Source organism: Pogona vitticeps, chromosome 13 (genome assembly GCF_051106095.1).
Source record: "Pogona vitticeps strain Pit_001003342236 chromosome 13, PviZW2.1, whole genome shotgun sequence".
Taxonomy (NCBI): domain Eukaryota; kingdom Metazoa; phylum Chordata; class Lepidosauria; order Squamata; family Agamidae; genus Pogona; species Pogona vitticeps.
The window spans coordinates 3,372,367-3,397,500 of record NC_135795.1 but is presented as its reverse complement, the minus strand read 5'-3'; the positions used below and the strand labels follow the sequence as shown (position 1 = coordinate 3,397,500).

Here is a 25,134-nt window from a genome sequence, read left to right as displayed (position 1 = left end):
ACATAATTGTCCAGACCCCATTTCGAGGCAGACAGGTTTTACGCTGGCCGTCTGTAGCTTGCCATGCCCTAACCTTGCCCTTCAGCTTTTATAGCTGCCAGGTGGGAAGTATCTCGGTTTTGCTTTGTTGAGTTACCCCAGCCAGTTGCTACACACACAGACAGTCACACACATACACCTCTGGTGTTTTCAAATGAGACAGGATGATTCTGAATGAAAAACCCAAAGCTGGAGGGACACATCATTTGATGTTTCTCTTTCTCTCGATTCAAACGAGCTAGATGGCGGTCCAGCGTTCGAGGAGATGAATCTGAAATCTCTCGAATCAGGAAGCCTAGATTGCACAGCTAATGAGAAAAGCAGGAACTCGTTCTAATTCCTCGTGTCTATTCACCAATGGTGTATAGCCCACTTTCAACCTAACACGGGTAAACAAAAATGTCTTACTTGGGAGTCAAATCGCAACACTCGTCGGGTGCTTAGTAGCATGAAAATGTACAAAGCACTCGTTGTTTTGCTTTCTTTGACTTGGGATCTCATCAATTTAAAAAAAAAAAATCTAAACTTCTTTCCATCCCATTAAGGATGAATGTGTGGGTGTTTATACATCTTTGCTTGAAGAAAATAAAGGCGAGAATGCTCTAGCGTGACGTGATTGCACAAGGACTGTTGTGCGAGCAGCTGTATGTGTAATTCCAGGCTGTTCATGGCACACCTGGTCTTCCCCCAGCTGCACCATCGGTCACGCAACCGTGCACACCCAGTTCAGCTTGGGCATGCGGGGGAAAGCCTCCCTCCTTATGCCCGCCGAAAATGTCAGTAGGATTCTGGCCAAACTCATTAACCAGGTGGAATCTGTGCTCCTCTGCACTGGCCAGTTTGGGAACGAGGCGAACAGGCTGAATGGACTTGGATCTGTCCACCGTCGGCCGTTAAAAGACGAAGACAATGTCAGGAAGAAAAGCCGTTACCTCTAACCCTGGAATCCAAGAGATGGTCTCTTGCAGAGGGTCTGGAACGGGTAGATGTTTTGCCATCCATGCCCTTGTCCTGGCATGATCTCAGATCTTCTGGAATATGCCAGCGCAGCTGCTCGGCTGGCTACGATCGGCCAGCAGAAGAGACAGAGAAGGGGTTGAGATGGAGAAGTAGGGGACAAGCTGTGTGGCATCAAACCCAAGCCCCTCTCAATCCAGATTCCCAGCCATGATGCTGGCACAACATGAGACCAGGGCCTGAGGAGTCCTAGACAATTTCAAACACCGCTAGAAGCGGTTTGGAACCAGGCGGCTTCAGCTGGTTTGGTGTCAAGTCTGCCATCCCTCAACCATCTTGGCTAGTTAAGATGGCGCTCTTACTCAGTACCATAAACATACTGAATGGATACACTGAGATTTAAAGCACAGGCTTTCCAAGTACAGTTTTCTTACATCTCATTTGGGGGGGGGGGAATGTGAACTTTGTTAAAACTTCCACATATGATCTGTCTATTTTTCAGAGTCCCGAAGGACCTCCCATGACAGCAGAGGCTCTTAAGTTCAGACTTACCTTTATCCATGTGTAGTGGCTTCGGTGTCCAGCCGTGGAGCTAGAAGTTCAGAGTTCGATTCCCCCACTGTCCTTCCTGGAAGAAGAGCCAGCCTGGGTGGCCTTGGGCCAGCTGCACAAAGTCCCAGGGCACCCCCCCAAGTGGAAGGGAATGGGAAACCACCTCTGAGTGCTCTCTACTTAGAAAACCCTAGAAGGGGTCACTATAAACCAGAATTGACTTCATGACACACAATGGTGATAATGATGATGTGTAGGAGACAGCAACTAAAAGGGGGCAGAACTAGATTGCTCCCTTCTAGTTTTCTGGTTCATGACCATCTCTAGTAAAGAAGATGCTGTACACATGAACATCCCATTCAAATCAGTACCCAGTATTTTCAGCTAGGGGTTCAGAATGGCCTCCCTCTAAAATCTTGAAGAACCACGGCCAACTTAGAAACAAAGATACAGTGGTGCCTCGCTTAACGATTGGCCCGCATTACGACGAAATCGCTGTAGGACAATCTTTCTGCGATCGCAACTGCGATCGAAAAACGATGGTTTAAACAGGGTTTCTTTGCTTTACGATGATCGGTTCCCTGCTTCGGGAACCGATTCTTCGCACAACAATGTTTTTTTAACAGCAGACTGGCGGTTTCAAAATGGCCACCAGGTGCTTAAAATGGCTCCCTGCTGTGTTTAGTGACGGATTCCTCACTATACAGGCAGCGAAAATGGCCGCCATATGGAGGATCTTCGCTGGATGGTGAGTTTTTACCCCATTGGAACGCACTGAACGGGTTTCAATGCATTTCAGTGGGGTTTTTAATTTCGTTTTGCAATGTTTTTGCTTAACGGCGATTTTCCTGGAACGGATTATCATCGTTAAGCAAGGCACCACTGTATATCAACCACGATGGAGCAAGATGAACCAAGGAATCCTCTCTGTGTTAGGCAGCTTCCAATATTCCTTCAGAGAGGATGAATTTGAAACAACTTCTCACCATGCCCAAACTGCTGCTCTTGGTATTTTCCATCCTTTCCTTCTTTGAGGCATTAAGCAAGGATGGCCAGGCAGGCCATTTTTATGACTCAGCGAATCCCCAGGCACCCCGAAAACCACCATAAAGTTCCTGAAAGAGGGGGTGTTCTGAGCACTGCAGAAGGAACAAAATGTACTTCCCAGAGGTTTTAGTGTCGGAGACTTAAAAAGAAACCAACACAAAGCCATTTACGACATAATTGCCCTGCTGTGAGCGCTGTCGTGGCTGATTTGGATCATCTGGTGATAGCTAATTGGTTTGAACACATAAAAAAAACCCTAAAATGGCAAGGTCACACCTCCTTGACCTTCTAGCAGAGCAAGCATTCACAAAGGAATTTAGGTCTCTGGCTGTAGAGCCAGAAGTCGGGAGTTTGATTCCCCCAATGTGCCTTTCCATTCCTGGGAGCAGGGAGACCACTGAGGCCTGGAAGACAGACGGCTGGCTTTTTGGCAGTTGCCCACCAGAAAAACAATAAATGTGTTCAGAAAGATGGGCTTTCTTAATGCAACCCTCCAAGTTCTGGATTCACTAGTTTAGTAACCAGCTATGTTCCACTTGGTTAGCCTCAACTCCCAGGGGTGATGATACTACCAGACCATCTGATGGAACAGACTTGGGCAAGTCCTAGAGGTTTCAAAAACCATGTGGGTCCATCTGTGGACCTTGGAAGGTCACCTCTGCATCAGCCGGTCCCCTCAACTTTGAAAGGTTTTGCTCCGAAGGACCCTCGCACTCTGTGGGACAGGCAGGAAGAATTTACCCAAGCCTTCGAGAATACAATTTACTCAAGCTTTGCCAGCGACTCAGGTTGGAACTGCCCCAGATGAGGGCCGAGACTGAATCAGATCCTGAACCGAATCCGGAGACCTAATCCTTACACTGTGAGAAGATGAGAAGGCTTCATTGATAGAAAATACGAAGGAGACCATTTCTGCCCAAGTTCAGTGAAACGATATAAACAAGACTCTAATGCAAAGAAAAGAGGGAGCAACAGGCATGTGATAATTTTAGAACACTATCAAAAAAGAGATTGTGTTGTTGAAATTATATTGAATGCTCTTTTTGGTTTGAAAACACAGACACACAAACACACACACACACACACAGAGAGAGACACTGCAGATGAATTCAGAAGGGGACGGGGCAAGCTTCCTCCTGGTCAATTGCACGAAGTGTTGTTGACCAGAAGCAGCCTGATTCACCCCTTCCTACTTAATACATATATTTGAGGAGAAAGAAAATATGCTTATTTTCAAGCCACTGTCAGCCATGTAACTGGGAACAGCCAAACATCTGTGAATGATTCATAATACGGTCTGAGAATAATATAAGGGGAAAAATAAATAAGGACAGAATGGAAGAAGGAAATTTCTGCCCTCCGGCAAGATGCAAAATGCCTTCTAACCTGATAAAACCAGTATGAGTTTGCTAATATATGGTGCTTTCTCCATGTTATCATCAGAATCCCATAATTTGTAATACAAAACTGTATTTGACAATATGATTCATAAAGACTTAACGTGATATAGTGGCCCACTGAGGTTTCATTACTTGGATTTGTAGTTTGACCGATTGCATAAAAATGTAATCAGCCCCCTCAAAATCCATTAGATGTTATATTATTTTCAGACACGCTATTGCAGATTTCATATATATGCGTGTGTGTGTGTGTGTGTGTGTGTGTGTGTGTGTGTGTGTGAGAGAGAGAGAGAGAGAGAGAGAGAGAGAGAGAGAGAGAGAGAGAGAGAGAAAGAGAGAGAGAGGGAGGAAGAGGGAGGAAGAGGGAGGGACACACACACACACAGAGAATTTTGTATATGAATTTTTTGCTTTCTTTTATCTTACTGATAGCTCAAAGGTTTAGTTTTCTGGCTGTGGATCCAAAGGTTGGGAGTTCGATTCCCCCCCTGGGCCTCCAGGGAGAAGGGCCAACCTATGTGGCTTTGGGCAAGCTGCACAGCCCCAGAAGAAGGGAATGGGAATATTCTGAATATTCTCTACCTGGAAAACCTTGGAAAAGATCAATCTAAGTCAGAATTGACTTGACATGATGAGAGGAGTAAAATACACCGCATTCCCTTAATTCTACAACATTTTAAAAGCCCTTAAAATGGAACACTACAAATTATTTTGACATACATATACTTCTAAGGGTGAAATACAGCCATCCTTATGAGTTGCCCTCCAGACGTTGATAACACAACCCTCACCAGCCAGATAGGAAAGCAATATTCATGGCAATTTCAGTGCAAAAATATCTGAAGGATAGGAAGTAGGAGAGGTCTGGTGTAGTAAATCTGTGTTACTTTTTGGATAGAGATGCAGTGATTTTTAAAGATCACAAGATTTATGCACAGTGCAATAATTAAAAGTAAGGAAGACAAGAATCATTTGCTGGGGAAGATCAAGGTATAGATATTCATGAAATTTGTTATTTCGCCAGTTTCCAAGAGCCAAAAAGCACAGATTGAAACTAGCAGCTGTTGGGGGTCTATAATGAAAACCGTGACTATTGAATGGAAGTCAACCAGTTTAGATGCATTCCGATCTCCTCCCAGTGATGTAGACCTTCTCCGAAGCAGCCCAAAATTGAACCATTGAGCTTTGATTACTGGAACAGTCAAGAAAGCCCTGAAGTCCCAACTTTGAATGTAGCAAGGAGCAACACTCAGGCCGAAACTTCAGAAACGACAGGTGAAGAGAAGACCCTCTCTAGGACTTCCAATGGGGAGACCTCCAAACTTTCCAAAAAGCCACAGAATTGACTAAGTGGTCAAAAGCAAGTGGTGTCATCTTTGAAGCACTAAAGATGGTTCCTGAGCAAATTATTTTCTGTGTACCCCTTGTTGTTGTTTAGTCGTTAAGTCATGTCCGACTCTTCATGACTCCATGGATCAGAGCAGTGGAGGCCCTCCTGTCTTCCACTGCCTTCCGGAGTTGGGTCAAATTCATGTTGGTTGCTTCGGTGACCCTGTCCAACCATCTCGTCCTCTGTCGTCTCCTTCTCCTCTTGCCTTCACTCTTTCCCAGCATCAGGGTCTTTTCCAGGGAGTCTTCTCTTCTCATGAGATGGTCAAAGTCTTAGAGCTTCAGCTTCAGGATCTGCCCTTCCAGTGAGCACTCAGGGTTGATTTCCTCCAGAATGGATAGGTTTGTTCTCTTTGCAGTCCAGCGGACTCTCAAGAGTCTCCTCCAGCACCACAATTTAAAAGCATCAATTCCTCGGTGGTCAGCCTTCTTTATGGTAGAGCTCTCACTTCCATACATCGCAACTGGAAAAACCATAGCTTTGACTATGCGGACCTTTGTTGGCTTTTTAAGATGCTGTCAAGGTTTGTCATCGCTTTCCTCCCAAAAAGCAGGCATCTTTTAATTTCATGGCTGCTGTCACCATCTGCAGTGATCATGGAGCCCAAGAAGGTAAAATTTGTCACTGCCTCCATATCTTCCCCTTCTATTTGCCACGAGGTGATGGGACCAGTGGCCATGATCTTAGTTTTTTTTAATGTTGAGCTTCAGATTATTTTTTGTTCTCCTCTTTCACTCTCATTAAAAGGTTCTTTAATTCCTCCTCACTTACTGCCAGCTTGGGATTTCCTCCAGTCCAGCCTTTGTATTCTGCATATAAGTTAAATAAGCAGGGGGACAATATGCAGCCTTGTCGAACTCCTTTCCCAATTTGAACCAATCAGTTGTTCCATATCCAATTCTAACTGTTGCTTCCTGTCCCGCATATAGATTTGTCAGTGCATGTTAGCAATTTGGTCTCTAGTTCCTCTGCCCCTTCAAAATTCAGCTTATACTTCTGGGAGTTCTTGGTCCACATACTGCTGAAGCCTAGGATTTTGAGCATAACCTTGCTAGCATGTGAAATGATTATTTATTTATTTATTTATTTATTTATTTATTTATTTATTTATTTATTTATTTATTTATTGGACTTATATACCGCCCCATAGCGCTACAAGCACTCTCCGGGCGGTTTACAATTTTTAATTATACAGGCTACACATTGCCCCCCCCAGCAAGCTGGGTACTCATTTTAGCGACCTCGGAAGGATGGAAGGCTGAGTCAACCTTGAGCCGGCTTTTCCTCCAATATTTTTTCCTCCAAGTCTTATTTAAAACCATCCTATTTTTTAAAGATGGAGCTCTTGCTTCAATAATTGGTAAGCTTGTAGACCTTTCCTTCCATGAATTCAGATCATGCTTTTTGTAGGCATCTCAGCTGGTGGTCATCACCACAACGTACATCAAGTTTGGTAGCTTAATTATACTCTTAGGAGTTGACAATGGTTGAATTTCAGCTGAAAGTGAGGTTGTGCCAAGATGGGATACAAAGTTGGGTGACTAAATTTCTCATTCTAATTCATTTGAAAGCTGTAAGCTTTCTAGAAAGTTAAATTTATGCGTGCAATATCGTATATGCGGCCTTAGAATCTACTGCCCAGTTTTTATAACTCCGTGCCATTCACACTAAAAGGAACAAATGCATGTTTATGAGCTACCAGGTTCATTTCTGTGTTTTACAACCTTCCACACTTCATTAACCTTCAGTTCCACAAGCATTTATGATCTCATAAGGAAAGATTTTCAAACAGAAATGGGAATGTATATATCAGAAGGTATTTTGACCACCATCACTTGGCCACAACCAGAACGGATGCACCTGAAATTTTCTGCTTTGAGTTATTTGGGTAGATAGCTCTTATTAGGAAGATATTAGAAGTTATGTAAGGATGCCTGTCAGGTGAAGAAGAATTATTAAAAGGCTCCAAACGAGAGAATTGGGAGATCATTTCAAATCAATATGTGATTTGGGAGCTTCTGCACCAGGGCTGTTCTATTTAAAACACCTATTTTCTGCCTCTTTTCTATCTCAGTTTACTTCCTCTTCTCAAAATCCTCATACTCACTTGATACTTCCCCCCCCCCCTTTTGATTCGGAAGCCCTATTCAAATGTTACGATCGAATCTATGTAGGGCTAAAAGCATGATGGGGACATGAAGATGCACATAAACTCGACATTTCAAATCTCAGATTTTCACAGCCTTACGACAAAGATCTGGTCAGCCAGTAGGCCTTGCATTTTCAGAATTTATGGACTACAAAACCCATAATTCTCCATTCTGAGAGTTCCACCTCACCTACAGACACCTAAACATGGCTCATCTGGGACAAAGGCCTAAGATAGAAGCACCATGAAACGTCTCACCCTCTTGTAGGTTGAAGAGAATGATTTCCTGGTTCATTCTACACCCTTGCAGGGGAGGATGGGACCAACAACTCTACAATGGCCATGTTTAAAAAGAATAGGCATAGCCAGTACACCAACCTATATGGGTCAAAGACATTCCTGGTAGGTCAGTGTCTGTATGTCAGGCTGGGTCTACAGCATCTAATGACTGTAAATATGGGACTGGAGCATTATCTCAAAGCAGTTGAGACTTCATTCCTCTTTCAGAGAGCACCTATTTACAGGAGAAAGGTGGCCTATAAATAAAATCAAATAAATACATCTTTCTTGACTGTACTGTATATTATCTGCATACCAGTTTTTCGCAAGACAGGCTCCCGAAAATGCCCGCCCTATGGAGGATCTTCACTGGACGCTGAGGTATTCCACCCATTGGAACACATTGAATGGTTTTCAATGCATTTCAATTGGCTTTTTTATTTCGCTTTACGACGTTTTCACTCTACAGCGATTTCGCTGGAATGAATTAACGTCGTCAAGTAAGGCACCACTGTATGTGAAATAAAATAAATAGATCACATTCAAAAACTACTGGAACTTGCTTGCATCTGAATACCTTTTTCCAATTAAACAGCATTTGATGCCTTTAGATGCACTTTCAAACAAAAAGAACAAGAAGTCAGGAAAGAAAAAAGCTGCCAAATTTAATTACTCTTTTTCTCTTTGCTCCTTAGCTTCCGGTAGGTGTGCTGCTATTTTAAGATGATCAAAGTGGGAAAAAAATAGATAAAAGCCTTGTTGATTGAGGTACTGAACAAACAGATATACCACAAGGAGGACACAAGTACACAAATAAGCCTTTGTTCCTATTAAAGAAATTTGGGGCTTGTTGGTTTAACTAGCTGAAATTAAAGGCTCAGAATCTGCAGAGCTCTAGAGAGACAAGGAGGAACAGAGAAACAGTTCTAGACTTGAGATGCTGACATCTGGATGGTGGGAGCAAAGTCAAAAAGTTAAGCCGGTGTGGAATCAGTTGGAGGAATTGGTAAATAAAAAATAGCCAGCCCGCTCCATACCAACAAGAAGACACAAGTGCTCTCGACGTTAGTGGAGCAGGACTGCAACCACTAGGCAATATTATTTTGACTTTAATCTGGTCCCAATTGACTAAACCTAGTGAGCTTACTAAATTATCAACTCGATTCCCAGATGGAGGACTCGGGTTTTCTGTGTCATTTCCCTCCCCCGGCCAAGTAGAGATATGTCTGTTTCAAATAAAAGACAAATGGGGAGATGTCTCTCTCTGTGTGCACATGGCCCATGCTTCTATGTTTGAAGAACTGGGGTGTGAGATCCAATCCACAGCTGCCTCAACTATAACTTTACTACAACAGCGCTAATGCTGCACGCATCTTTCCTGACTTATATCTAAGAAAGACATGCCCGGTGAAATCCATCTCGCGAAGAATTTTGGGACTTCAAGTTCTTCACACTGGTACAAGCCTGATGAAGTGGCCTTGATCCACGAAAGCTCACATATATTCTGAGGATATTTTAGTGGGCTATAAAGGCACCACATCCTCTTGCATTTGTATTTTGTTCTGTATTTACCACACGGTTCCCTTCTATTTCAAGCAGAATCCTGGTACAGTTGGAAGAGGTGTTCTGGGTGGAGACTGGAAATACCTTGGAGCAGAACCTGCCAGCTGTCTGATATAGGACAGGAAAGAAAGAAGCATGCAAGCTAACAAAGACCAAGGGTTGGTCTTGGGCTGAGATTTGAATCTCAGACTTGACTGGTTTGGGGGAATCAGAGACCAGGCTAGCCAATTCCTCTCTGAGTCCATGTCGTGACAGATCTGACGTTTTGATCTGCACCAGAATGTGTGGTCAATATCCCTGATGGGGTTATTCAGGGACACATGGTGTTAGGCAGGGGAAAGAAAGGAAAAGTCTCACGCACTAAAATTCATGATAATACTTCCACACTGTTAACCAGAAATATCTCAATAATGTCAGACTTAAAACCCTTCAAAATACAAGATGTCACGGGTTGGGAGAACCCTACTCTAGTGTAAAGCAGTACACGTACAAGGTTACACTGCAGTGTTGGAAGTGTCATTGAATCTGACAACTTCTTTCTGGTTGTGAACCTCTAGCGCCTGCCTGCCAATTACAAGGGGGGGAAACATCATTAATGGAGCCGTGCCTGGCCAACCTAGCTCTCATCCATTTAGTGAAAAAGAGAATTGCCTTTCACATAATAATCCTAGGTAAGGATCAATTTTAATTAAAGTGTTATAATGTGAAGTCAAAATGTTGAAGGTCAATGGCACGTTAAGCTATAAATTAGGTTTCATTTCACCCAAGCTTCCTTTGAAACTCGTGTTTTGTTTATTCAGCATTATACAGAGCTTTGGGGCGGTTCCTTTATGCTTCGCATATGTTGTGAACTGTGGAAGCCACAGGCACTCAAAGTGGCTTAGGGAGGCATAGAAATTAGTTACACCACACCTATAAGCAATAAAAGGGATGGGCGTATTTGGATAGCCAGATGTGAAATCATGACACACAATCCAGTAAAATGATTTTGGAGACAGGACACAATTTTTTGATGGTTTCCGAACATCTATGGAAGCTTACTCTGAAACAGATCTCCTGGCCTTTTAACGTGCCATAACACAGTGTCCTCTTCTTCTTCCTCCTTTCTCATTTCCCCTCCTTTAATCTTGACAAGATTGTGAGAAGATATGGGCATGAATGGGAAAAAAAACAGCAATTCGTGGCTATTTACGAACCACGAACTTTCAGATGAAATGAACCATTTTGTGGTTTGTGCAATTTGGGACTTTGGAGATCAGTAGAATGCCCTCCTCCCGAGTAAGACAGAGATGCCATGCCCACAGCAAGACGTCTGTTTACTCTCCTCCCCACCCTGGCCAAGTTTGGCGGTGACTGGATTTGGGATGTCCGAGTTATAACCCCCTGAAGCAGGTCCCCCCCCCATGGTGATTCATAGCCACCAGCATACGAATCACCCATGCCAATAATAATTCAGTGCTTTGTTTCATTCAGTGCATTGTTTCATTCCCCAAAGCACCATGAAAAAAAATGACAAAATGGCCCAATTCAAGCGTTTTTTGTTGTTGTTGTTCGTTGTATGCCCATCTCTAATTGTGAGTTGTTTGCACACATAGGAATGTGCTAAATTCCTTGTTTTTGCCAATCCGACTCTCCAAATAGACACATGAATGAGAATTGGGTGGCTGATTCCCCTGGGTTCCAGTATTAGGAGAGAAGGGAATAAAGCCTTCGCCCAAGGGGGTAAAACTAGTCTCATCATTCAGAGGGGGAGAGGTGTGAACAGAAATTCTGCTGCAGGAGATTGCCTGCCCCTTCCTTGAAGGAATTATTGGACAGATTTTTTTGCGGTACTACAGCAATGGATGTGAAAATCTTGATTGAACATAAACATTGATAAATGTGAATCCTCCTGTTCATTTTTCAAAGATATACCTTTTAAGTTGGCACATTTATTGGCATGAAATTCACAAAGAGGGAAAGGAGAGAGCAGGGGGAAAAATTCGACTTGACTTTGTGTTTTTTTGCTAGGACGGGCGAATTCACAGATAAGCAAAGTCTTGCTCTAAGAGTTTTGCAGGCCACAAATTGGATGCATGTATTGGTTCGTCCAATTTCTCCACTGCTGCTAGTTATTCTGCCAGCTTAGCAATGGCCATGGTGATGATGATAGTTGGCTTAGCTAGACCAAGAATCAAGATTTTCCAGCGATAGTCTGGCTGGCTTCTGATAATCCTTGGTTCTGATAGAGTACATAAGTCTGCAATTTGTTAAAACAAATAGTGACACTCTTTCTTTGCCTTGCTGCTCCTGTCGAATCCTGGATCTGGCTACTTGTGTCTCCATATGGCCATTTATCTTGCCTCTGGCCCTAGTTCTTCGGAACTGGCACCGACCGCCAGTCTGTCTGTGGCCATGTGACACATTTCTATTTCTGGAGCTTGGCCTTTCCTTGTCCGATCAGCCACACATGAATAACACTGCCCTTTTTATATATTTATATTTTATTTATATGTTTATAGATAAAAGGACAGTGTGTATATATTCAACTTTTATTTTTAGTGTATGTATGTATATGTGTGTGTGTGTGTGTCTGTTTGTGTGTCACACACACACACACAAATAAAAGTTGAACTACAACAAACAGACAACTGAGCATCCAGACAAAAACACAATGTTGTCAAGCACACCAAAATCACACTCAATAAGAGTTGAACGTGCTGGGCATTTTGCAGGTGTTGCTTACAGTCTGATTTTCTAAAACTATCATACATAAAAAAAAAAATCTGAAGGAAAACAACATATACAACCCAAACTTGCAGCTTGACACCAGAAATACCAGTATTTTTGGATACACAAACCATCCTGTGAACCAGCAGAAATACATTTGACACAAAGCATAGACATTCATACCCAAATCTCTACAGAAACAAACCATCGCATTATTGTTTCAAAAAAGTACACACACATCTTTTGTCAGTGGGAGTGTGCATTGATTAATGTGCCTTTATTGACACCAACGTGTATGTTTTCCCCCCATTAAAACAAATCTATGTTTGATTTGGAACTGGTAGGAAACAAGTTTCAGGGAGAGAAGTGAGGATATCCACGGAAATTGACATGATAGATCTGCCCATCTATACTAGAAAGGAAAACTGTGTTCAACTGATCAATCGTCCTTTAAAATTCTCCACGCAGCACTGGGAACGGAGCTCATATTTAGCAAAGCCAAGAGTTGTATTACCATCCATCTCACACAACCTGAATGGCGAGGATATGGAGAAAAGATTACAAAAACGGCAAATGAAAAGGTCAACATCATTTGTACAACAAGATGTGTCAAAGACCAGCCTTGTCAACTTGCAAACGATTATAACTTGCAGTTGTATGCTCCTTGAATTCATCACATCCTTTAGTACTTTTATATATATGAATATTTTGGATTTATTTTGGTACACAGGTTGGGAAATAAACCTTCACTTGTTTTATTCTCACTGGCTGGGGATAAAGAGATGCATTTGGTTCCCCCCCCCCCCTCCTGGAGCTCTAGAGGTGATGGCTGCTGCTTTGTTTCATGGACTTTGAAAAAAAAATTGAAGCACTGGATGGGTTGTTCCCATAATTTTAAATTGACGTCTTGTCTTGCACTTAGTATGAGTGTATAAGTGCACACAAGTGTGTGTGCTCTTACAGAAAAAGGATTTTAGATAAATTGCAAAAAACTTTGATGAAAGAAAGACATTTTCCTTGTCTCACTCTCCGTCTGGAGGAATTTTGTGAGGCTTTAAACATCCTGGTTGAGATATGTTGTGTCCAAGCAGCCTAAACTGATGAGAACATTATTCTGAGGTTTTCCCCCCCTCCCAGCTCTAGTCATAAATACTTTTTATACATCAAAACATGCAGCCAGGTCCTGTGTGTTGATTAGGCTCTTTAGAACATTTTCAAGGATTTCATATTCCTTCTGAATAGTGGTCTGACAATCCAGAAAACTGCAAATTAGAAGCCTTCGAGGCTTAGCTAGGCCTAGTTTCCACCAAGCTTCCTGCTTCCAGCTTGCACTTGGGCAGGAAAAGGAAGCTTGGTTAGAACTAGGCCTAGCTGAGTCTCAAAGCCCTCTAATTTTGGCCTTTCTCCCAGGTGCATCACACCCAGGTGTTTGAAAAAAAGAAAATCCCATCCCAAATGCTCTTTGCTTTCAGGGTTTTCGTTTTGCTTAAAACCTTCCAGAAGCAGAACGTCTTTGGACCTAAATCCACCTTTGCTGTTCTTGCATTATGTCTGGTTATTTTCCAGTGGCTGAATGGCTTTCCAGTCGTGAATCCATTAACAGAGCCAAGATTCCTGAGCCTTCTATACCAATGCTTGAAGTCTAAAAATAACCACGTCTGAATATGCAATAAACCAAAAGAAATGAATAATGAGAGGAATGACAAAAAGCAGTGAAGCGAGGCCCTGAATTTATAATGCTGGTTTTTCAATGATTAGATCACAGGGCATAACAGATTATAGCTTTTGGGGTGGGGGGGGAATCCTATTTCACATTAGAATTTCAAGCGTAGCCCAGTCATAATGGTCAGGTGTCATTTTCATTCATTTTTAATTTTTAACATTTGTAGCCTGCCTTTCTCCCCATAGAGAACCAAGGTGGCTTACAAGAATAAAACAACATTTAAAACTAAAATTTCAATACACTATGATTAATAATAATTGTGTGCTTTCAAGTCAGTTCTGATTTACGGAGACCCTTTTCAGGGTTTTCTCAGTAGAGTAGAGAGTACTAAGTGCCCCATGCAACACTTTTAATAATGTGGTGAAATCAAATTCTGGCATCATGGTACATGTTGCTATGTCATTCAGAAAAAGCCCAACTTTGCTTCATGTTTCCTTATCACCCGTTCACATAAAATTTCACCATGGTATTTCCATAACCACCAACAAATTCAATACGTTCAATTTATCGGAGCAATTGAAATAGCCTTGGCTATCTTACAATCACATCTGTCTACCCTGTTCTGAGATCATAGAAATCAATCTATATCAGGTCAACCTGACCCAGATCCCAAAATTTGCTGAAGATGATAACATCCTTAGAAAATGGTGCCTTACAATTAGTAGAAGAAGAATAGGTTTCTATCCTAATGCAATTACAGTCTATGTGATACCAGGGGTGGGAAAGGGAGTAAGCAAATGTATGCTGGAATCTAGTGGTAAATAAAGGAGATCCATTAAATCAGTGGGGATTTGGTGAATCCATTGAGTCAATGGCCCTACATGAGTGACACTGTACCCTACAGAGCCCTGCAGAGGTTTCTAGACCTCTAGCGAAAAATCAGAAGCCTCACCCGACCAAATAGGTGGGATATTAAATAAATAAATAAATAAATAAATAAATAAATAAATAAATAAATAAATAAATAAATAAATAAATAAATAAATAAAATATGTTAATCACAGCTGGCATTTATCTCAATCAAGAGTTAATTCCAGAATAAAACAAGACAACCATTTCCAATCCTATCAAAATTCATCAGGGTATTATGATATACATCCTTTCACTGTTGCAATAATTCCAGGCAATATCAGCTTGTTTAATTTCACAAGCTTTATTTCCCTGCATTGCTTCTGTACACCATATGCCCGCAAATACTTCAGTGCTGTTGTAAAAATACAATACAGAAAAAACTACAAGCACAAATGCTTAAAAATATATGAAAACTAAAGTTGTAGGCAGAAATTAAATCATTTTTTTCCACTTGTAAGCTTTCAGCTATAAAAGTTATAGGCAAGAGCTTAAATCATATTTGAAATAAAGGAGCTTAAAAAGTGTAATAAAAATATCAAAAGAGAGTTTAAATTACATTTTAAAAATGCAAGAGCTTACAGCCTAAAAGACACAATCAAAAATCAAAAGGCAGAGAATACAACTCTGCAAAAGAAAAGTCCTTAAAAAGTTTTTTTTCATAGAAAATGACTTTCTTAGCCTCTAACACACAAAGAGCGATTCTAAATAATGTCCTCACCCAGCCAAGACATTCTTGTGCCACTCTGCATCTATGGAGGAAAATCCATGGTGATTGTTGTTGTTATCTCTCTCTGTGTGGTGTAGCATGATTGTGTGTGTGTGTGGGGGGGTATCTTCCTATATTTACAATCCTTTCAATTGTTTTCTCTTCCATCAATCTACAAACAATCCTCTAGCTCCCAGATTTTTTTTTTCAATAGGAATCTCAACTGAAGTTTTTGTAACTCCAAAGATCTGTACCTGAGAATCTGGCAAGCTGCCATTATGACAATTACATCATTGTTTCGAATGAAATTTGGCAGAATTTGGAGGACTAAAGGCCTGTTGCTTCATGGCCCTGGAACGTCATAATATGGTAACTCCAAAGTATTGGAAGTATGAAGAGTGCATATGATAAGTTCTGGATCCTTTGTTTGTGCTTTGTTATTTGTAGAAGATATTAAGCTCTAGGATTGTTATGAACAGAGACTTTGCTCAGCCAGAGAACTGGTTCATTGTTTTGCAATTACAGTAAACTATTGCTCAAGCCTCAATTCTAAAAGCACTTGAATTTTCAGGGCTGCTTCTTCTATACCTCCCCTTAATTATTTTAACAGACAATTTTTCACAACTTGACACTTCCATCATTCAGCACTTCATTTCTTGAATCAATTATTCCTTAAAAATAGCTAGTGTATTCATGTATTTATTTGTCTGTTTGTCGACCACTTTTCTCCCAATTAGGGGACTCGGAGCAGTTCACAGCATTAAAAAGAACAGAATTTAAAACACAATGAGATATACATTAAAAACAAACTACAAAACCAATTAGAATACATTGAACAATTAAAACAGGTAAAACATTAAAAACTAACTTTTTTAAAAAAATGGCATTCAGGGACTCAGTTGCGATTGTTAAATGTCTGTTTGAAAAGGCGGGATCTTCAGCTGTTGGCAGAAGGCTCAAAGGGAGGGGACCAGCCTTATCTCCCAAGGGAGCGCATCCCATAACCTAGGAGCTACCACAGAGAAGGCTTTTGCTCAAATCCCCATCAGCATTTAGGCTCATTTAGGAGAATGTTGGCTCCAACATCAGTGGGGTGGGAAATCCACCTTGGGTTTTAATATGAACATTACAGGGCCTTTAAAAGGGACCAGAACTGAGTACAACAGCTTCTCTTAGAGGAAAGGTTGGACTGCCAGAATTTCATACATCATACAGTGGTGCCTCGCTAGACAGTTACCCCGCATGACAGTTTTTTCGCTAGATAATTGACTTTTTGCAAACGCTATAGCAATTCGCAAAACAGTGTTTCCTATGGGGGAATTTTGCTGGACAATGTTTGGTCCCTGCTTCGCAAACCGATTTCTGCTGGATGACAATTTTGACAGTTCCCTCTGCGCTCACAAAACGGGTGTTTTTGGGACCTAAGCTTCAAAAGACAGTGTTTTAAACAGCTGATTGGCAGTTCGCAAAGAGGCTTTCCTATGTCCGATCTTCGCTAGACAACGATGATTCCTCCCCATTGGAACGCATTAAACAGGTTTCAATGCATTCCAATGGGGAAATGCTTTTTGCTAGACAATGATTTCGCTAAATAGCAATTTCAGTGGAATGGATTATCATCGTCTAGCGAGGCACCACTGTATTACGTCCAGAGATATGAGAAAACAGCTTTCTTGGTTCACTTTTTTTTAACACACACACAAACCAGAAACACACCATGCTCAACAATGGCGCAATGAATGATCTCATTGCACGGAGGTCAACGTTAGATGTCTCTTTTGCACACACACAGACGGACAGAGGAAACCACCACAACCCCCTTACTACTTACTGTGGCTGTGCCTGAGACAGTTTGTGCATTTGAATCGCTTGTGTTCTGTTCGGAGTGCGTCTGCGCAGGCGGGTACATATTTAGCGTGTGCTCTGGAACTGTGGTTTGCCCTGTGTAGTCTGGAGTCGGGTGAGGGTGGGGCGCGGTGTATTCTGCTGGGATACCATTCTGAGGAGGAGCGAACTGGGCCGAAGCGTAAGGCTGTGCCATTGTGTCAGGAGGTGCTGTCGCTTCCTGGTTACCCTGTAACAATTGCAGAGGAAGGAAAAAAGCAAAGCGTTGAGGCGACAAGAGCTGAAAACACATGTATCCACTATTTCAAGCATGGCGTGCTACCGACTCAGTGCAGCCACAAGGACAGAAAGAAGCCACAGGTGACATCCTGAACTTACAAGCCCAATGTCCTTGGAGAAGATGGTCTTATCAAGTGATAACACACTGATCTGATCAGGGAAGGAGTTTCGGCTACCAGCGTGGTACGAATTTCCTCCTTCATCCAAAGGGCAGAAGACTATTGTCTTCCATTCCACCCAGATAGTTTCAATGGAGGGACATCAGGGTATAAAAATCCTTAGCGTGTTCCAGGTTATAGTTGTCCATGAAAAGCTGGATTCAACCTTGTGGACCCAGGGAACAATACAGCAGGTATGTACAACTTTCTCTGCTCCATTTGAATATATTGTTCACATGTTGCATCCCCACTGAGCATCCATACAATAAACAACCCATACAATAAACACCGGGGGCGATCTGTCTTCTTTATCACTCAATCAATGGGCACTCACTGGGGTTCTGGGTGGTTCAAAATCTCCCGTTAGCAGGCGCCTAGTTGTGCAAGAGGCCTGGATCATGACCGACACCTCATTAATGGTGTGTGTGTTTGGGGCAATTTGGTAGCAAGATGTATGCAGTTACGCAAGACGGATTAAAATGGTGATAGGATTCTGGCCAATAATCTTAAATCCTACTTTTCTCTGGATCAGTCCCCTCGGTTTTAAAACCGCTGCTCATAGGACTGACCGAATGTTAACTTTTGCCCTAGAATAATCTACACCCTACCTTTCTATGAAAAATGTAATCCTCATATTATGTAAGCCACATATTAATATTTTAACTGATAACAAGTAAAAATAATTGGGACCTAGATCTGGCATTGCAACTGCCTCAGAGTTTTCATAGACTTTACCTGTCACCCAATGGCTGGTCTTACATATATAGCTATGTAATTGTCGTTGTGTTTTTTTAAAGTAGTGTTCTCTCATGGTACAAACAAAAATCTATTATGTAAACATTTTGAAAGACATCTTATAGAACATTGTTACAAAACACCTATTGAGAACACAAAGAAAACCCAGTCGAATAACCTCTACTGATAATTGCTCTTATTGGAATTTCTATTGAACTTTTTTGAGAATTAATTTTATATTTAATGCTATGGTCTTTGAGAGAGAGAGAAAAAAAGGAACATGAGGGGAAAATATCTGACTGTATTGGCTGGGTTTTCCACACTTACTATGGATTAATGATAGAGAATCCCAATACAAAAATTTAGCTGTACTTCATAAGGAAAAATGGCCATGTGTGCCTTCCTTTGAATTCAATTTGCTATTTTTAAAAAAACAACAACTATGATCATCCTACTGAATTGCTGACTCCAGTGCCAGCTGGGAGCAGATGGAGATGGGCATCCAGTTTTTGGAGACGCCTTACAGATGCAAATCAACGTTTCCCTTCACCCACTGTGGCTTGCTCTGAGATTCCTCTCCACCCCCCCAATCTGGAAACCTGGAGGAATTCAACAGTTCCCTGCAGGATTCTAGTCCCTACTCTGAGATCTGGCAACCCTGAATAAGACGCAGAGAAATGATTCTGGGTGTGACGGATAGATAAGGCATTAAACGCTCCAGGGATGGGATGGTTTAATTCACAATTGACTACATGATGTAAAGGTTCGTGCAAATTAGCCCAGAGGTCTCTCCCCTGCCCCCAAAAAACTGGAAGGAAGAGGAAGGAAAGGGAAGAGGAATACACAAGAAGATCCAGTCAGCAGGTGGCAGAGGGGAGAGGATGGGATTCAAGTGGTTAACAAGCTGCAAACAAGGCTTATTTCCACCCCCTCTCTCTGCTGACTCCTGTGTGGTCAGCTGAAGTGAATTCAATGGTCGAAAGCTGACTTTCTGGTGCAACTTCCAAGCAGATCCATTTGCATTTGTCTTTCTGTGCAATCACACCCTCTGTGATGCACAATGCCTCTGCATCTGTAATCTCTACCCGCCCAAGCAACCTCTTCCCATCTAGCATCCTCCAGACAGTGTGGTACTGCGGTTCCATCTTGCCAGGTGCTCCAGACAAAATCTGGGGAAAGTATTTACATGTGAGGAAGGGAGAGTCCTTTGAAAAGGGCTATGGGATAAATTGCAGCACAACCATAGAGCCCATCTATCTAAGTAAAGCTGTGGGCTATAAGGCAGAAAATAATAGCTGCCTCTTCTCCCAGACATGCAAAGAATTTGAACACACACCAGGAATGTCTGGGAAGCAGTCAAGAGAAAATGTAGAAATACCCCCAGTTTGAAATGAAATATTAAAAAAACAGAAGACAACTTGTCACCAAAATGAAAGAGAGTGGGAATTGACGCTTAGGTGCGATTTGTTATAAAGTGTCTGATACTACCTTGAGCTTTGAAACAGATGTTAGGAACACCCCCACTGTTTCTCATTAACAATGACAGCCCTTTCACAAGCTTACAATTAATATGCCTCGCATTCACTCTTAGTGCTAATTACATCTAATATTTAATTAAGAGCAATGAGGTTTGGTAAGGTTTCACTCAAACAAAAACATGAAGAAAATGTTAGTGAGTTAGAGGCAAATCTTGGGAAGGAGCATGTGAGATGCAAGGGCTACTTGGCCTGGCTCTCTCCCCATTCATACATTTAAGTAAGGACATTCAAGAACATTCACATTTAATATTACATGTATCCAGAAGAACAGAAACCATGTTGCTAGCTTTGGTACTTGCCCATTGAAGTGGCTTGTAGCCAATGACTGAGAAGACTCCATAAAGACATCATGAAAGGGACTTTTCTGAGTATACCTCTGCATTCACTGAAAATACTTTCCTATCATTGTCCAGTGGATATCCATCATGGAAATGACGAGACATATGTACTTTCCTTTAAAGGGTGTAGATGGGGTTAGCCTGCACTAGGACATGATCAACTTCATCTTGATTGTACTATGTCTCTCTCAATTCCACCTGCATTTTCTTCTTGCCATTATCAAATGTCTTTGCATTTCTTCCTCTACTGAAATTTGCCCACCATTTTTACACAATTTCCATAGATGCCCATTTATGTGGACATTTTTTTAGATTATGCATCTTTCCTCCATTGATTGAAGCATGTTTCAGTAATTTTTTTTCCAGGTACGTACAGTTTAGCCCTTCACATTTTTTAATGTGGGGTCCTATGGATCATTGAGTACAGCTCCGTGCCAAAAAGGCACAGTGGGGAATCGAACTCCCAACCTCTAGCTCCAGAGCCAGATGCCTAAACCATTGTGCTCATATCCATCAGTTCTTGCACTGTAACTACTTGTTAGATAATTCTTCTCATAAATTTATAACTGCATGTTCCAGTTAATTAAAACTTAAAAGCAACTAATTACAGATAATTATGTTACTTGTAATCAGCTACTTCTGAGCTGTGGTCCAGCAGTCATCGAGTTCTTAATGCAGGGATTAGAACAATTCAGAACGGAAATGGCAAAGTTCAGTAATGTAATAACATAAGAATGAACAGAACATTTTTTTTGCACTTGCTCCTTCGTTTATTTCTTTCAAAAGGACAGCAAAAGGTCAGTTGGAGCTAAGTATTTTGGCCTGAAATTTAATGAAATCCACATTTCAGCTCCAAAACATACCTCACACAGTAAGATATGAATATCAGTTTATTGCTTTCTGTTTATATGTTGAACCCTTTAAAAAGAGCATCTACGATATTAGTTTGCAAGTTTTCCAGAAATCTTCCATATCCTTATGCTTTTAAATGCCATTGTTTTAGACAGTCTGTACAGAACACCTCCCACCTCCCATTTATACCTAGATGGATATTCAGAGTACTTTATAGTATATAGATATATAGTGTGTGTGGATGGATGGATGGATGGATGGATGGATGGATGGATGGATGGATGGATGGATGGATGGATGGATGGATGGATGGATGGATGGATGGATGGATAGATAGATAGATAGATAGATAGATAGATAGATAGATAGATAGATAGATAGATAGATAGATAGATAGATAGATAGATAGATAGATAGAACTCTCTGTGTGAAATAGATGAAATAGCACAAGAGCTCTACACACACACACACACACACACACACACACACACACACATAACTAAGGAAGTCTGTGAAAAGTGGAAAGTGAAAAGTGTTTGCACACAACCCCAGGCAGAGAAGATGCGACTCACGTAATGCTCATTTTTAAGCACACATTTGCAAAATGAAACTGTATTTATTCCTTTCTTGCCAGGGAGGGAAAGCCAAGGAAAGCGGGAGACGCCACCCCTCCTCTTCCTGCGTCTGCTCACATTTGAAAAAGCCTAGCTTGCTGTTTTATTGTTTGTTTCTATTCTATTTTGGTTCCTCTTCTTCCCTCCGTTCTGCTCCTTTGGCAGGAGATATTTCACATGCTCGGAGAAAGCCGTATTCATGCTGTAGTTAAATGAGCCAAACCCCATCGTCTCCTCAGGGCATGGAAACAAAGCAGAAATGTGCAACGGAACAGGAATTACCTCCTCCCTTCTCCCGAAATATACTCTGTTAACCTGTTGGTTGGAAGAGCAGCTCGGTTCGACACATCCGGGCCCAGCAGAGAGACGTAATAGCATGTGTAATTGTGCCTTCTGAATGATTAACTAGCAAAATAGATACCTGGATGAAGAATGTTACACAGCGTTGTGTAGCGGATGCAATTCAGTGCTTTTCTGGTGACTTAGGTTAAAAAACAACAGATTTTAGGGGGGGAAAGCTCAGCATGTGTTCAAGCAAACGGGATGTTAAAAACAACAGTCCCCCTGTACCGGTGACTCGCTAGAAAGCCAGAGACTGGATGTTAAATATCCTACTGGGAGAAGAGCCAGCCTGGGTGGCCTTGGGCAAGCTGCGCAGTAATTCCAGGGCGCCCCTAGTGGAAAGAAATGGTATATAAATTCTGAGTATTCTCGTCCTAGACAACCCTGGAAAAGAAGGAAGGAAGGAAGGAAGGAAGGAAGGAAGGAAGGAAGGAAGGAAGGAAGGAAGGAAGGAAGGAAGGAAGGAAGGAAGCTCATGATGGATAGAAGGAAGGAAGGAAGGAAGGAAGGAAGGAAGGAAGGAAGGAAGGAAGGAAGGAAGGAAGGAAGGAAGGAAGGAAGGAAGGAAGGAAGGAAGGAAGGAAGGAAGGAAGGAAGGAAGGAAGGAAGGAAGGAAGGAAGGAAGGAAGGAAGGAAGGAAGGAAGGAAGGGAAAGTGTGAGCAGGACTACGTCCATGTGGGGGTTGAATATGAGGTTCTCATGTCTACTCCCTTGTCACATGGAGCGGTGGAGGTGGGGACTCTTTGCTCACTTCTCCCAGAAGTCATGGGAGCATGGGAGACTGCAGCCCTGCCTTCTTTCAAGGCCAGCTTCTCTCAAGGAGACACAGTGGGGGAATCGAACTCCCAACCAGTAGTTCTAGCTATTTCTAACCTGAGTTACAAGCTTGCCGTGAGTGTAAATTAGGCAGAAGGGAGCACCTTGAGCTCACAAAGGAAAAGCAAGATGTGAATTTAACCGATCAACAAAGGAAAAATATCAGCCAAAATTGCTGAGCACAGTAAATCATTCCAGAGTAGGCCCATTAAGTGAATGGAGATTTGGCGAGTCAGCTTTTCCATAAATTCCATTGAGTCAATGGCCCTGCTGTAGTGCATTTTACTATACTAAGCAACAGGATTCGGGCCATTAAAAGAAGGAATATAAAATTAAACTCTGAATGAGAGAATCTTATCAATGGGATGCTTGTTGTTGCAATATTTTCTCCAAACTAGCTGGCTTTTGATGGACATGCAACCAGAGTGCCAGCGTACAGTAGCTGAAGCCATGTCCCAAACTTCATAAAGACTACAAAACCCAGTAGCCTCACTATTCTCTTGGATCCTGGTACCCGTAGTCAAAAAATATCTTTCCATAATTTGTGAATGGAGAGGGACAGTTCTGTTCCAATGAAGGTAGGATCCTGCACACTGGATATAAGTCATGAGCCCATTAATGCTCACACCCAGTGCAAACCGTCTCCGATATAAATGAAATACATGTGATACATTTTTTAATAACAGAAACTTGTTTTAACTTTGTTATTTTCTGGTTTCCAGTTTGTCTGTGGAGGGAAACATTCCAGAAACAATTCCCAGCTGCTTTTTTTTCTGTGTGAATGCCTCAAGTTAAAGCCAGCTGACAATTCACTATTTAAAGGACCTTTAAAGGACTCTGGAGGTTGTTCCCAAAATGATTAAAGTTCTAATTAAATCACATATCAGGCAGGAAAGCTAAGAGCCCTAAAGAATTCAGTTTTGCCATCTATCTATCTCTCATGGGCTGTCACTAGACACAGGTATTCAGAGGGAAAACGCAGTAGGAGAATTTTTATTTACAGGTGTCGGGAAGCAAAGAAAAGAGAAGAAATATACATAAATAGGCAAGCAGAATTAACTCTGTCATTCTTTCTGTGTCCTTGCATGATCATGTCGGAAGCCACATCATGGATGTTCAGCTGGATTCATGCCCACATAAGGGGTGTACAGATACCCAGTGGGTAGCAGCCGTTCCCAACCTTGGGTCTCCAGATGTTCTTGGACTAAAACTCCCAGAAGCTTTCACCCCTAGCTGCGCTGGCCAGGATTTCTGGGAGTTGTAGTCCAAGAACATCTAGGGATCCAAGGGTGGGAATCACTATATGGATAGAGTAATGAATTAAGACTCAAGAGACCTGGGGCCAGATCCTTCAGAGCTGAGCCATGGAAACCTGGGTGAAAAGAACTTGTATAATCACTTTTCATATATCCCGCTTAAAATTTGAAAGCCATGTTAGGGTTGCTGTAAGTTAGTTCTGTATCACACACACAAACACACACACACACCTAATCACATGAGTAACTGTTGACGATTTACTGGCCAGAATCTCACTGACGTTTGTGCAATTCGTCCTGAGTAGTTTGTGAGGTACTCAGAAGCTTCTCATTTGCATGCCGTTGCTTTCTGTTTTTTTTTAAAAAATAACTAGTTACTTCAAGTTACTTTTAATATCTGAATCCTGCAAAAGACCCAAAACAGAGCACAGGGCATCCCTTGAACCATGCAATATTCATTCTGCATCATTTAATGAAACTATACACCCACAACTATAAAAGTAATGTGAGCTACACTTTCACCACAAAAAGGAATGATATTATCCCCCCATTGAGTAATCGTCCCAATATAATGCAATTGCACGCTAGTTATTGGGCAAATGAACTAAGCAGAAGTAGTTAGTAATTTCAACAGGTTATCTCCAAACTCTGAGACAGGCTTTGCTTTAGTGACTGTCTCTCTGAGAGGCTTTATATATTTTAGGTTGAGTAGCTTGGTAGTTTAGGTCTCTGGCCAGAGGGTGAATGTTCGATTCCCCCATGGCACTTCTTTGACAGGGGCTGGACTGGATGACCCATAGGGTCCCTTCCAGCTTGGCAGTTCTAAGACCATTATGATTAAGATTGTTATATTTGGACCTGTTGGTGTAGCAAATTCTCTGCTTTGGAGAGAATTTTCAAAGGATCTCAAAGTATCATCAGATCCTTTGAGATGCAGGAAGTATTTGCTTTAACCTTCCTGGCACACAAACTCCATACAACAAAGACAGGCAGG

General features: G+C 41.8%; 1 protein-coding gene across 35 annotated transcripts in view; it reads right to left on the bottom strand.

Annotated features, from left to right (window-relative positions):
• Positions 1 to 25,134, bottom strand: part of RBFOX1 (RNA binding fox-1 homolog 1) — a 1,225,669-nt gene that overhangs the window by 120,682 nt on the left and 1,079,853 nt on the right. For all 35 annotated transcript variants that reach the window (XM_078381447.1, XM_078381445.1, XM_078381443.1 and 32 more), the window contains one exon: positions 17,198 to 17,440. In XM_078381447.1, coding sequence (XP_078237573.1) covers positions 17,198 to 17,440 — 243 coding nt within the window. The remainder of the gene's footprint in view (positions 1 to 17,197; positions 17,441 to 25,134) is intronic.